General features: G+C 39.5%; 1 protein-coding gene across 8 annotated transcripts in view; it reads left to right on the top strand.

Moving 5' to 3' along the window:
• NSD3 (nuclear receptor binding SET domain protein 3) overlaps positions 1-13,334 on the top strand; it is a 112,950-nt gene that overhangs the window by 81,381 nt on the left and 18,235 nt on the right. For 4 of the 8 annotated variants that reach the window (XM_054656650.2, XM_009455197.5, XM_009455196.5 and 1 more), the window contains 5 exons: positions 1,785-1,931; positions 5,369-5,552; positions 10,643-10,845; positions 11,816-11,928; positions 12,565-12,834. In XM_054656650.2, coding sequence (XP_054512625.1) covers positions 1,785-1,931; positions 5,369-5,552; positions 10,643-10,845; positions 11,816-11,928; positions 12,565-12,834 — 917 coding nt within the window. The remainder of the gene's footprint in view (positions 1-1,784; positions 1,932-5,368; positions 5,553-10,642; positions 10,846-11,815; positions 11,929-12,564; positions 12,835-13,334) is intronic. The other 4 variants (XM_003311673.6, XM_519713.8, XM_054656651.2 and 1 more) reach the window with 2 other exon arrangements.

Genomic DNA, 13,334 nt, shown 5'->3' with positions numbered 1-13,334 from the left:
ACTCCCGACCTCAGCTGATCCGCTTGTCTCGGCCTCCCAAAGTGCTGGGATTACAGGCGTGAGCCACCATGCCCAGCCTGTATAACTTTTATTAGAAGACTCTGGCTGAGCACCGTGGCTCATGCCTGTAATTCCAGCATTTTGAGATGCTGAGGTGGGAGGATTGCTTGAGCCCAGGAATTCAAGACCAGCCTGGGCAACATAGCAAGACCTCGTCTCTACAAAAAAATCAAAAACGTAGCCAGGCATGGGGACAAATGGCTGTAGTCCTAGCTACTCGGGAGGTTGAGGTGGTAGGATCACTCGAGCCCAGGAGGTTGAGGCTGCAGTGAGCTGTGATCTGCCACTGGACTCCAGCCTGGGTGACAGAGCGAGACCCTGTCTCAAAAAAACAAAACAAAAAGAAGATTGTCATATTGTTAGTAATTTCAAGTTCCATTCTGTTATTTAGGTCAGAGATATTTCTTGAATTCGTCTCAGTGTAGAGTATGAAGACAATGCCCACAGAAAAAAGTAAATGGTAATTTCCCTCCCCTTCAAAATGATCTCTAAATAAAACTGCTGCCGTAATTTGTATTGTAAATCCTACATCATTATACACTGATCCAGTAACCAAGATAGAGGATAGAGAAATGTCCCCTGGTCTCACAGTTGCCTAGGTTTAGGAGTGGCTTATAGCTACATCATGAATTAACTGGGGGAGGGGTAAGGGAAAGAAGAGGGAACCACAGGTAGCTTTAGTGTTTTCCTCCAAGTAGCATAGCTGTAATTGGTAGATCAAAAAGATTGTTTTTATTAACGCTTAAGTTGGTAATCATTTTATATTGTGGCAGGGAAAAAATGAAAATGTTTGCATTACCTCAGTAAAGTTCAGGAAATTATGGCTCCTTTAAAATCATGTACCAGGCCTGGCACAGTGGCTCATGCCTGTAATCCCAACATTTTGGAAGACCAAGGTGGGAGGATTACTTAAGGCTAGAAGTTAGAGACCAGCCTGGGCACAAAAGCTATTATAGACCCCATCTCTACAAAAAAATTTAAAAATTAAGCCTGGTGTGGTGGCATGTATCTGTAGTCCCAGCTACTCGGGAGGCTGAGGCCAGAGGATCGCTAGAGCCCAGAAATTCAAAGGTGCAATGAGCCATGATCACACCACTACCTTCCAGCCTGAGTGACAGAGCAAGACTCTGTCTCAAAAAAAATAAAATATAATATAAAATGAAATAAAACATGTACCATATTGATAGAGAAGAGTTTCATTATCTGGCAGAGAAAGTTAGGATTTCTTTGAGTATGTCTGAAGATATGAATAGAAAAAAGGAGAGACTTCCATTCTGCATTAAAGTGCTACTTGATATATTGAAGGTAGATCAGGGTCTACTTATGTAAATGATTCTTATTTCTATCTCATTACATGATATATAATATCATTTTGTTCTTTGGGTTGTCGTCATTGTACATCCAAATACGAAGCAGTGTAGCTTTGTTTTCCCTAAGGGGTTTTCTGTATGATGTCAAGTGTTTATATCTTCAAATTATTTGAAGTTTTCTTCTGCAGAATTTAGGTTTCTATAATATATAGGGATAAGGAATTGAGTAGTTCAGACTCCCTTTGAAAACTGTAGAAAACCTTTCTGTCAGATCTTTCTTTTTTCTTCATATTCTCATTTTCGCCCTCCCCACCCCAGCTTTGAAGCATACATAATAGCTGTTGGTTTATTTTTTCCTCATGGAATCATGGGTAGTTTCATTGCAGCTCATCTCTTTCTGTTTGTTTCGTATAGGGCTGATAGTTCAGGACCATTCAGACCCCATGTTCAGTTCATATGCCTATAAGTCCCACTACCTACTGAATGAATCAAATCGTGCTGAGTTGATGAAATTACCTATGATTCCTTCTTCGTCAGCTTCCAAAAAGAAATGTGAGAAAGGTAATAATCAAAATAGTTTCTCTTGCTTTTATTTTTGCATTTCCTATTTTTTTCTCTTTCAATATAGGGGGGAAATGTATGCCTGTCAAGCACCATCTGTTGCTTTTGGTAAATTCTGCCTTGGTGGTTGTGACTGTTTCTTCATATGGCTGCACAATTATTAAAAAGGGCTTAAAATAATTCCATTGTTGCACATTTTTACATACTCTTCCCTTGAATAAATTTTTACACATTCCATATTTATAAGTTATTAAAATAGGAAGACTAGGATTTTGGTCAGTATAAATATAGAATCATATTCTAAATGTTCTTTCTCTTTTTCCTGGTGTGAAACTATCATTCAAGTTGGAATAGAAAAGATAGGGTATAATTTGTTACTAACTTTCAACTAAATAACAAGGTAGGTTATTAAAAGAGGGAAACTAAGATACTGATACTTGAAAGTTTGCTTTTAGAATATGTTCTGTCATTGGGCTTCTTAAATGTTTGGTTAAGATGCTATGAAAACTAGTTGCCCTTCCCTTAGGAGACATTGGTGGGAAGCTGGTTGGGGAGAATACCCCTAATACTGGATGCTGGAAGGCAGCCCAGCTGAATTGCTGATGGATAATTATCCACACAGTACCAAGAGCTAAATGGATATTTCTATTCTCCCAGTTAATTTAACCTATGGAAGAAAACTTTATATTGTGTTTAGTTTTCCATAGCCTACCTGTTATAAAAATGATTTAACAATGATGTCTTATTTGGGGAGTTATTATCCCACTGGGAAAAATAAATGAGCTTGAAAGGTGAGGGCCTTTTCCTGTGTACATTCCCATTATGATCTGGGGCCAAGTTCAGAATCTTTAAAGAAAACTTCATTCATAACTAATATACTCGACACACACACACACACACACACACACACACACACAGTAGGTGTATTTGAAATGGGCTTTTGAAAAAATTCTTTGTGTTGCCTGTTTGATGTATCTTTGCTCTTTGTCAGACATCTGAAGTGGCAACTCATGACTAAAAGAAAGTGAGACTAAGCAAGTCGATTGGAACATATTAGAAGTATTGGAGAGAGTACTGGCTTTTTTGTCTGTTTTCTGCAGTCAGATTATATCACCTTATTGATACTACTGCCTACTTCCAAAACAAAAAAATGAACATAGGTTTGACTTACTCCATAATTATTCTGCCTGAGACATTTTAGGAAATGCTTTATTTTCTTGCTGGTACCTATATAAAATTAGATTAATTCAATTGTTGCTTACTTTGTTTTCAGTACTCAGTATTAACTTTGACACGAATTGAAATTATTTTGAGCCCTCTGTTTGCTTAACTTGAACCATATCTTACTTCTCTTGTATCCTAGTTTTCTTGCATAGCACCAAGGTGGACCATTCATATTTTTTTTTATTTCCCTTGTGTATTTTAAGCATCTTTATCATGATGATTTTCTCTGATGATTCTGGCTCTGTATTTCCTCTGAAATAAGACTTAAAATTAAGAACTATTCCATAATGTTAAAAATGGCCAGCCTGACTTTTCTAGGTCAGTACTAATAATCACATGTCCTCTAAAGCTGTTTGCAGACTTTTCTCCCTGCTGGTCATTCCTTTCTGATGGAAAAAAAAAATGAATAATCTCATTTTACTTTAAATTTATAGACGAATTCCCTCCCTAAGTGTAGAGCACTTGGGCATCTGATCTCTAGGTTGGTAAATTGAATAAATTAATCTATACTGAGATGTAGTCCCAGAAAAAAAATCTTGATGATTGAAGTAAAAGCTTTTAAGCAGAGGAAATATAGTGATTTAATTCATCATGGGTTGTATATGGATTTTCTTTTTGTTTTTATGTTAATCAGAAGTTTGAAAATTTATAGGAAGACAAGATTTTCTGGAAAATTGGTAGCAAGCCCTCAGAAGGTTGGAGCATGTGATTTGATAAAGTTGCATAGAGGGCTCTTACCCTTTTGCTTATGAGACTTTAAATCTTCGTACACTCATGGGTTATAGACCTGATTTTCCAATGAAAAGATCAATTTTTTCAATAAATATTTGTCTTTATTATATTTCATCTTCAGTGGTTAACATTCGCTGTCACGTATTAAAATACATATTAGAAATACCTAATTTCCTCCCAGAATTTCATATTTCTTAGCATTTACAACTATTTTGTTTGCCACACCTGTTTTGGTCTCAATCCAGAGAGTATTTTGTGTATCTAAAAGGAAAGAGTTTTGATAGGGAACTTGGAATTAGCTCCTTGCATATGGTACTTCATTCTATACTGATAACTACTTAATTTTATGCTATAAAGCAGTGGTTCTCAATATGAAGTCAGAAGAGACTTATGTAAACAAAATTTTTGAACTATGTTTAATATTTCAGAAAATCTAACAATTACACATTTGTACAGAATCAAACTGCATGAGTTTTTAAAATTTGGCTATGATTTTAACAATTTAATGGGATAATACTAGTTTTGTTATTGGGATCAGAATCTCTGATTGGCAGTTATATATTTCTTTGGTTAATAAAAATTGGAGAAATTGTTACTTTTAAAATGCAGATTTTGGCCAGGCATGGTGGCTCACGCCTGTAATCCCAACAGTTTGGGAGGCTGAGGCAGGAGGATTGCTTGAGGCCAGGAGTTCAAGACCAGCCTGGGCAAGATAGAGCCCGTCTCAAAATATATTCTCTGTATATGTATAGAGAGAGAGAGAATACACACACACACACACACACACAGGGAGAGAGAGAGAGAAAGAGAGGTTTTTTGGTTGTTGATAAAATATTTGAAATTATGTGGGTTCATGAGGAGGGAAAAGGGAATCCTTGGTGATGAAAAAGTTGCAAACCACTGCTGTATAGCCTGTATATCTTCACCAAAAGGTAATGATAGCATAATCACCAATTTGAGATTCTGTGTTCCTTTTGCTTTTTGTATTCTTTATGGAAAGAAAAAAGTACTGATCAACCTATTGGCTATTTTTTTGCTTGCTAATTATATTGTAAAGGAATTTAGTTAACCATGGCACTGGATTAAAATACAACGATGACTTGCTTTCTTTCTTACCTCTGAAGGAGAAAAGAAAGTTGCTACTTACATGTTTGAAAAACCTCTCAAATCTACTCAGTCAAAAGATTTTATGCTTCAATTTGGTCATATGTTAAGAGTTTAGCTTCTAAACTGATACCTCAGTAGCCCATAGTTTAAAGGAGTAAAGAGTACATGGATGCTTTTGGTACTACTCAGAAGCTCTGAGTTTCTGGCCACTGAAACCCTGAAAAGTAGCTAAATACGTTCACTTGCTATTTTAATCCATCACTGTAGATATGACTCAGTCCCTTTGTTATTTTCCCCCAATTTGAAACAAATTTAATGTGCTGAAAAGATAACTTTCTCCTTTTTCTTTCTTTTTCTCTCTCCTCTTTTCTCAGTTATTAAGACTGTTTATTTGTTTCAAGGTGGAAGATTGCTCTGCTGTGAATCGTGCCCAGCTTCCTTCCACCCGGAATGCCTAAGCATAGAAATGCCAGAAGGCTGCTGGAATTGTAATGACTGTAAAGCTGGCAAGAAACTACATTACAAGCAGATTGTTTGGGTCAAATTGGGAAATTACAGGCAAGTTTTTCCAAGAACAAAGAGGAAGTATTCAGTCATTGTGCAGACCAGTTTCATACTCTGGATACAGAGTGACTTGGAGATAGATAGGTAGACAGCATGGACCTACTTCCTTAAAAAAAAAAGAAAAGAACCATGTTTTGAGGCTGGGTTCTTAAGGGGTTGGGAAGGTTGTGTTCCTAATTCATTATTGAATTTCTTTTTCTTTTTCTTTGGGATTGGTTGGTTGATTGTTTGTGAGGCGGTTTGGCTCTATCACCAAGGCTGGAGTGCAGAGGTATGATCTCAGCTCACTGCACCCTCCACCTGCTGGCTGAAGCCATCCTCCCACCTCAGCCCCCCAAGTAGCTGGGATTACAGGTTCACACCACCACCCCTGGCTAGTTTTTTGTATTTTTAGTAGAGACAATGTTTCGCCATGTTGCCCAGGCTGGTCTCAAACTCATGAGTCAAGCAATCTGCCCACCTCAGCCTCCCAAAGTGCTGGGATTATAAGCATGAGCCACCATGCCCACCAACTTTTGTTTTTAAGTCCTGAAAGCTGTTTTATACTAATGGGCTATGTACTACTAGATTTTGGAATAAAAGGTCTTATATGGACAGTGGAGATGATTTTTTTTTTTCCAAAAAAAACTTTTTTTTTTTTTTTTTGAGACGGAGTGTTGCTCTGTCGCCCAGGCTGGAGTGCAGTGGCGCGATCTCGGCTCACTGCAAGCTCCGCCTCCCGGGTTCACGCCATTCTCCTGCCTCAGCCTCCCGAGTAGCTGGGACTACAGGCGCCCGCTACCACGCCCGTCTAATTTTTTTGTATTTTTAGTAGAGATGGGGTTTCACTGTGTTAGGCAGGATGGTCTCGATCTCCTGACCTCGTGATCTGCCCGCCTTGGCTTCCCAAAGTGCTGGGATTGCAGGTGTGAGCCACCGCGCCCGGCCAAAAAAAAACTTAAAAAAAATTTTTTAAATTTAAATTGAATAAATATAGTGAGATGGGGACTCACTATATTGCCCAGGCTGGTCTCGAACTCCTGGGCTCAAGCGATCCTCCTGCCTCAGCCTCCCAAAGTGCTAGAATTATAGGAATGAGCCACCACACTTGGCCAGAGATGATATTTTCTTTGTGTCTTAATTAGGTATATGTTGATTTCTGATTTCTAATAAAATCAAGTTTATATTCTGGTCAAAATAGCTCTTTGCCCCTGAATCTCGTCCATTTTAGCCCTAAACCATGTGTAAAGAGAAAACTTTTTAGAATTTAAGGAGAGATTATTCCATTAAGAGGCTTTAGTCTTAAGGGAATGAAGCAGGAAGTATGTGAGTACCATTATTTCAATAGTACTTTCTCCTTTAAGGCTTCAACGAGCCTTTGCTGAACAGGTATAGTGATACAGTTTTAAAACTTGGCCAGGTACAGTGGTTCATGCCTGTAATCCTAGCACTGTAGGAGGCTGGGGCAGGTGGATTGCTTGAGCTGAGGAGTTCAAGACCAGCATGGGCAACGTGACAAAACTCTGTCTCTACAAAATATATACAAATTAGCTGGGCATAGTGGCGTGCCAGGTGTGGTAGCATCATAGCTACTTGGGAGACTAAGTCTGGAGGATTGCTGGAGCCCAGGAGGTTAAGGCTACAGTGAGCTATGATTGTGCCACTGCACTCCAGGCTGGGCAACAGGGCAAGACCCTGTCTCAGAAAAAAACAACAAAAAAACACAATTAAACTAAAGAACTCTACATTTTGAGGCATATATTTATCATTTTACAAAGAAAATAGATACTATTCAAGATAGCACAATAGAGTTCTGCTTTTCAGTTAGAATCCTAGGTAAAATATATTTCTCTTTTTTTTTTTTGAGACGGAGTCTCACTCTGTCACCCAGGCTGGAATGTAGTGATATGATCTCTGCTCACTGTAACCCCCACCTCCCAGGTTCAAGCAATTCTCCTGCTTCAGCCTCCCAAGTAACTGGGATTACAGGCACCTGACACCACGCCTGGCTAATTTTTGTAATTTTAGTACAGACGGGGTTTCACTGTGTTGGCCAGGCTGGTCTCGAACTCCTGACCTCAGCTGATCCGCCCGCCTCGGCCTCCCAAAGTGCTGGGATTACAGATGTGAGCCACTGTGCCCGGCTCTAAAATATATTTCTAGAAAATTTTAAATATACTGTAATTTTTTTAGCAAGAGCTATGTTTGTTCTCCCTCTCTTTTTAATTTTTTTTTTGAGACAGGGTCTCGCTCTGTTGCCAGGCTGGAGTGCAGTGGTGTGATCTTGGCCCACTGCAGCCTCCGCCTGCTGGATTCAAGCAATTGTCCTGCCTCAGCCTCCCGAGTAGCTGGGACTACAGGCGCGCTCCACCACGCCTGGCTAATTTTTGTATTTTTAGTAGAGACGGGGTTTCACCATGTTGGCCCGGATGGTCTCAATCTCTTGACTTCCTGATCCACCGGCCTCAGCCTCCCAAAGTGCTGGGATTACAGGCATGAGCCACTGCGCCCAGCCTGTTCTCTCTCTTTTACATATGTTAGACATGTTTACCCATTTAAATTTTAGAACTTCATTTTTAGCTGAGATCTGGGGTATTGAGATCAAACCTCCCCCCCGGTTCTTTTTCTTTTTCTTTTTTTTTTTTTTTTGAGACAAAGTCTTGCTCTGTCCCAGGCTGGAGTGCAGTGGCACGATCTCGGCTCACTGCAACCTCTGCCTCCTGGGTTCAAGCGATTCTGTTGCCTCAGCCTCCCAAGTAGCTGGGATTACAGATGGATGCCATGACGCCTGGCTAATGTTTGTATTTTTTTTTGAGACAGAGTCTCGCTCTGTCGCCCAGGCTGGAGTGCAGTGGCGCGATCTTGGCTCACTGCAACCTCCGCCTCCCGGGTTCAAGTGATTCTCCTGCCTCAGCCTCCCAAGTAGCTGGGATTACAGACGCATGCCATGATGCCTGGCTAATCTTTGTTTTTTTTGTTTGTTTGTTTGTTTTTTTGAGACAGAGTCTCACACTGTTGCCCAGGCTGGAGTACAGTGGCACGATCTCGGCTCACTGCAAGCTCTGCCTCCCGGGTTCACGCCATTCTCCTGTCGCAGCCTCCCAAGTAGCTGAGACTCCAGGCACCCGACACCACACCCGGCTAATTTTTTGTTTTTTTTTTTTTTAGTAGAGATGGGGTTTCACCATGTTAGCCAGGATGGTCTCGATCTCCTGACCTCGTGATACACCCGCCTTGGCCTCCCAAAGTGCTGGGATTACAGGCGTGAGACACCGTGCCTGGCCTAATCTTTGTATTTTTATTAGAGACGGGGTTTCACCATGTTGGCCAGGCTGGTCTTGAACTCCTGACTTCAAGTGATCTGCCCGCCACAACCTCCCCAAGTGCTGGGATTACAGGCCTGAGCCACCACACCTGGCCAATACAGTATGTTTTTAATACCTGGGAAGAAATACATCTAATGTTAATAGTGTCAAGGATGAGATTACAAGAAGAGGCATTTTCACTTTTCTACTATACATTTCTGCATTGTTTTAATTTTTAAAAGAAGTGCATACTGCTTTCATAATTGAAAAATATGTATCTTTCTGGCATGGAGAAGGGTGCACAGTTTGAAAATTAATACATTTAAGACATTTCTAGATAAGAAATATCTAAAACAATGTAAGAAGCCTTCAGATCTTCAAATAAACTTCAATTTTTTAAAGTTATGGATATAAAAATGTCTTTGATTTATTTTAACACTTAAATTTTAATTATATTACATTTTAAAGAAACCCAAAACAGTGCTCCAATTAAATTCATAGTCCAGTGAGATTTTATATCTAGGTCAGATTCTTCTTGTATGTTTTGGAAAGACTTCCATCCGTGAACTAATTCTTAATGTATTTCTTTCCAATCAGGCCCAGTGGGGCTGCATGAAGCTGTTTATTTTCAATAACTAGTTATTCCAATGTGTTGCTTCTTGGGGGAAAATATGAGGACCTGGAACAAACCCAGGCAGAACATGTGACTCTTCCTAACTGACGTTAGTGAAGGCAGTAACTGTATACATATTTAATTACCTTAAAGTTGTTTAGAAATAAATAGAGCCTGCTTTGAGAATGAACCAAGTATCAATCACAGAAAATATTGGTTTTTGTTTTGTTTACAATTTGAGCATGGATTCTTACCCATGTTTTCAATTCTTAGATGAACAGCAGAGTACCTTTCAGGTGACACTTTATCAAGTTCTGCAATATAAATCTGGGAGTGCAATCATGTCATCATTTATCTTCTCAATAATACAGTTATGTGTTAAAAATTGTTTTATTAGGCATATGTAAAATAAGAGATTCAAAAAATTTAAGTCTATGTATATTTACTACAAAAGCCCATGAGGTTGGCCTCATTTTCTGACTGTTAGCTTCATCATTCAATTCTTAACTTGTCTGCTTGCTAGAAACTTTCAGATTTCCTCACAGATGGTTTCATTTAGTGACTGCTGTAGTATTCAATTATCATAGCCTGAAACAGTTATATTTTCATTCTGTCCACTATTCCATGTTTAATTATGATCTAAGATGAATTAGATTCTGAAATACAAAGTGATATAAAACCTAGTACATTTGACCAAGAGGTGTTTGCCCAGGTTGACTCGAGACTAAATGCTGATTTGAATGGGAGTGGCCATTCTTTATGATAGCATCAGTTTATTCTCAAAATGATTCCATTGACTACTAGAAATAAACTGTTATACCTTGAAAGATAATCTCAGTATTAAGTTTGGGGGGAAACATGACTTTTCTAGGATTGAAATTAGGTTTGGAATATCATTGGGTAGTAGGTTCAGTATTATTATTACATTTTAGAACATTTTCATGATATATATTTTATAAATATGAAATATTTTTTAAAAGAAAGTAGATCAGGTGTTTAGGGCCTAATTTGTTTAGTCTGTGTTCACTATTTCATTACTTTTTATAATGATGTGTGGTATTTTATGTTCTTAGAATCTGAATGAAAATTGCAAAATACAAAAACTTTTTTCCCTTCTGCCAATCTTGTAAATAGTGGTTTTTTGTTTCGTTTTTGCCTTCTTGATCTAAAATTGCTTTCGTTTTCAGATGGTGGCCAGCAGAGATCTGCAACCCCAGGTCTGTGCCACTGAACATCCAGGGCCTTAAACATGACTTGGGGGACTTCCCTGTATTCTTCTTTGGTTCTCATGACTACTACTGGGTACACCAGGGCAGAGTGTTCCCTTATGTTGAAGGAGACAAAAGCTTTGCTGAGGGGCAGACTAGTATTAACAAGACCTTCAAAAAGGGTAAGCTGGATGGTGTTTACAATGACTCAAAACTACAACTCCGGTGTCAGTTTCTCAACATCTCCTCACCTCCCTAATATTTCTGGTATTAGAGAATTTTCACTAGACATTATGATCCTGTGTCCATAAGCTTCCAGTCACATTAGAACCAGGTTTAAAATACATTTCAATATTGTAGACTGTGCTGTGTATTTGAAAGGAATTTCTTCAGTGTCTTTCTATAAACACAGATTATTCTAGGAATAGTCTTTTTTTTTTTTTTTAGACAGGGTCTCACTCTTGCCCAGGCTGGAATGCAGTGGCATGATCACAGCTCACTGCAGCCTTGAACTCCAGGGCTCAAGCGATCCTCTTGCCTCAGCCTCCCGAGTAGCTGGGGCTACAGGTGCCCACTATCATGCCCAGCTAATTTTTGTACTTTTTATAGAGATAGGGTTTCACCACGTTGCCCAGGCTGGTCTTGAACTCCTGGGTTCAAGCGATCTGCCCACCTCAGCCTTCCAAAGTGTTGGGATTATAGCTCTGAGCCACCAAGCCCAGCCTGAGAATAGTCTTTTTAATCAAGTGAAGTTCCTTTGCAACAGAAGAGTAGTAAAGACTTCCCATGAAAAGCCTTACAACTGCTTTTGCAATGAGTTGCCAGCAAGTTTGGCTTTCTGGTAAGGGTAAAATGAATTTAAATCTATTACGAGGCAAAAAGCTGCTCTTAGGGTCACTTGGAGACTTCTGATCATTGAAGTAGAGCCTCTCCCCTGAGGCAACAGCATGCACAGAGCATAGTGTTCAGTGAGTTATATCCTATTTCATTGTTACCCCATCCTGGTGGTAAACAGTAACTTCCAGAAAATAATTTTAAAAAGAAAAATCTCAGGCCAGATGCAAAGCATTGGGAAGGCAGCGTAAAACTACTATCCCATCAATTTTCCTTTGGTTTTTGGTATTTACATACTTTGTATCATCTTATTGGCAGCACTGGAAGAAGCTGCAAAACGTTTCCAGGAATTGAAAGCACAAAGAGAAAGTAAAGAAGCCCTAGAGATTGAAAAAAACTCAAGAAAACCCCCTCCCTACAAACACATCAAAGTAAGTCTTTATCTCTGGCCTGGGATTGCCAAATAAAATAAGAAACAAAGTAAGTCTTTACTATGAAAGCATTGGTATTTAATAGATGAGACGAAATGCATTACTCTTTAGTAGTTAAAGACCCTTTTTGACTTGTGCAAACTTTTGCTAATTATCACAGTCTTCTGTAAAACAGAGCTTCTGTTGGAAGCATCAAATGGGAGCCATAGTTATTGTGCTGTGAAAATTAGGTCTTTGATAAGTCCTCTCATACCTAGTAGCAACATGTCTTGTGTGAAATCCTGTTCTTGTTCTACCAGGTTATCCCGCCACCAAATGAGAATATAGGTGTTTACTCCCTTTATTTCAGAGAACCCACAAACAAGCGTATTTTCTCTTGTTTTCAGTTATGAAATTTCCATCTAGTGAAAGTAGAAATACCCAGGATAAATAAGTGAAAATTCACATGAGGCTTTGATATTTTTGTCAACTAAATGACAAAAGAGATGGTTATTAATCTCAGCTTATTCATCAGGAAAGATAACCTTTCTCGGAGTAGCACCACGAGGCAGTAGCGTGGATGTTTTAGATGTTCCTGTTCACATTGCCAGATGACTTACCTGCTGCCTTTCTCTCGCTTGTGATTTTGTTTTCTAGGCTAACAAAGTAATAGGAAAGGTGCAGATCCAGGTTGCTGACCTGTCAGAGATTCCCCGCTGTAACTGCAAGCCAGCTGATGAAAACCCTTGTGGCTTGGAATCGGAGTGCCTGAACAGAATGTTGCAGTATGAATGCCACCCGCAGGTGTGCCCAGCTGGAGATCGTTGTCAGAACCAGTGCTTTACAAAGAGACTATACCCTGATGCAGAGATCATCAAAACGGAGCGGAGAGGCTGGGGCCTCAGGACCAAAAGGAGCATTAAGAAGGTAGCATGGGATGGTGGTGGGGGGTGGAAGAGACCAGAACCTGGCTTTTTAGGAATGCTTCAGTAGGGTATAGTTCTAGGGATAAAATCAGCAGGAATTTGTGGTAAAATGTTAAAACTTTCCATGTTGAGAGTTTGGTACTTCTTGAGCAAAGAAGAGTAGTAGGAAGAAGATAGTGATAAAATGTGCTTAAACTTTGAGTGTCCAGTGGCTAGTCATAAAAAGGAGAGAGGGGACACTGGTAATTTCTATGTGAAATGGTTTTTACTTGTTTTTTTATTGTTTTATTTTTATTTTCTTTTAAAGACAGGGTCCCCATTCTGTTACCCATGCTGGAGTACAGTGGCGTGTTCATAGCTCACTCAAGCCTTGAACTCCTGGGCTCAAGAGATCCTCCCACTTCAGCCTCCCGAGTAGCTGGATAGGGTCTCACTACATTGCCCAGGCTGGTCTCAAACTCCTGGACTCAAGCAATTCTCCTGCCTTGGCCTCCCACAGTG

The sequence above is a fragment of the Pan troglodytes genome, chromosome 7 (genome assembly GCF_028858775.2).
Source record: "Pan troglodytes isolate AG18354 chromosome 7, NHGRI_mPanTro3-v2.0_pri, whole genome shotgun sequence".
Classification (NCBI taxonomy): Eukaryota; Metazoa; Chordata; class Mammalia; order Primates; family Hominidae; genus Pan; species Pan troglodytes.
This window is presented reverse-complemented; position numbering and strand designations above follow the sequence as displayed.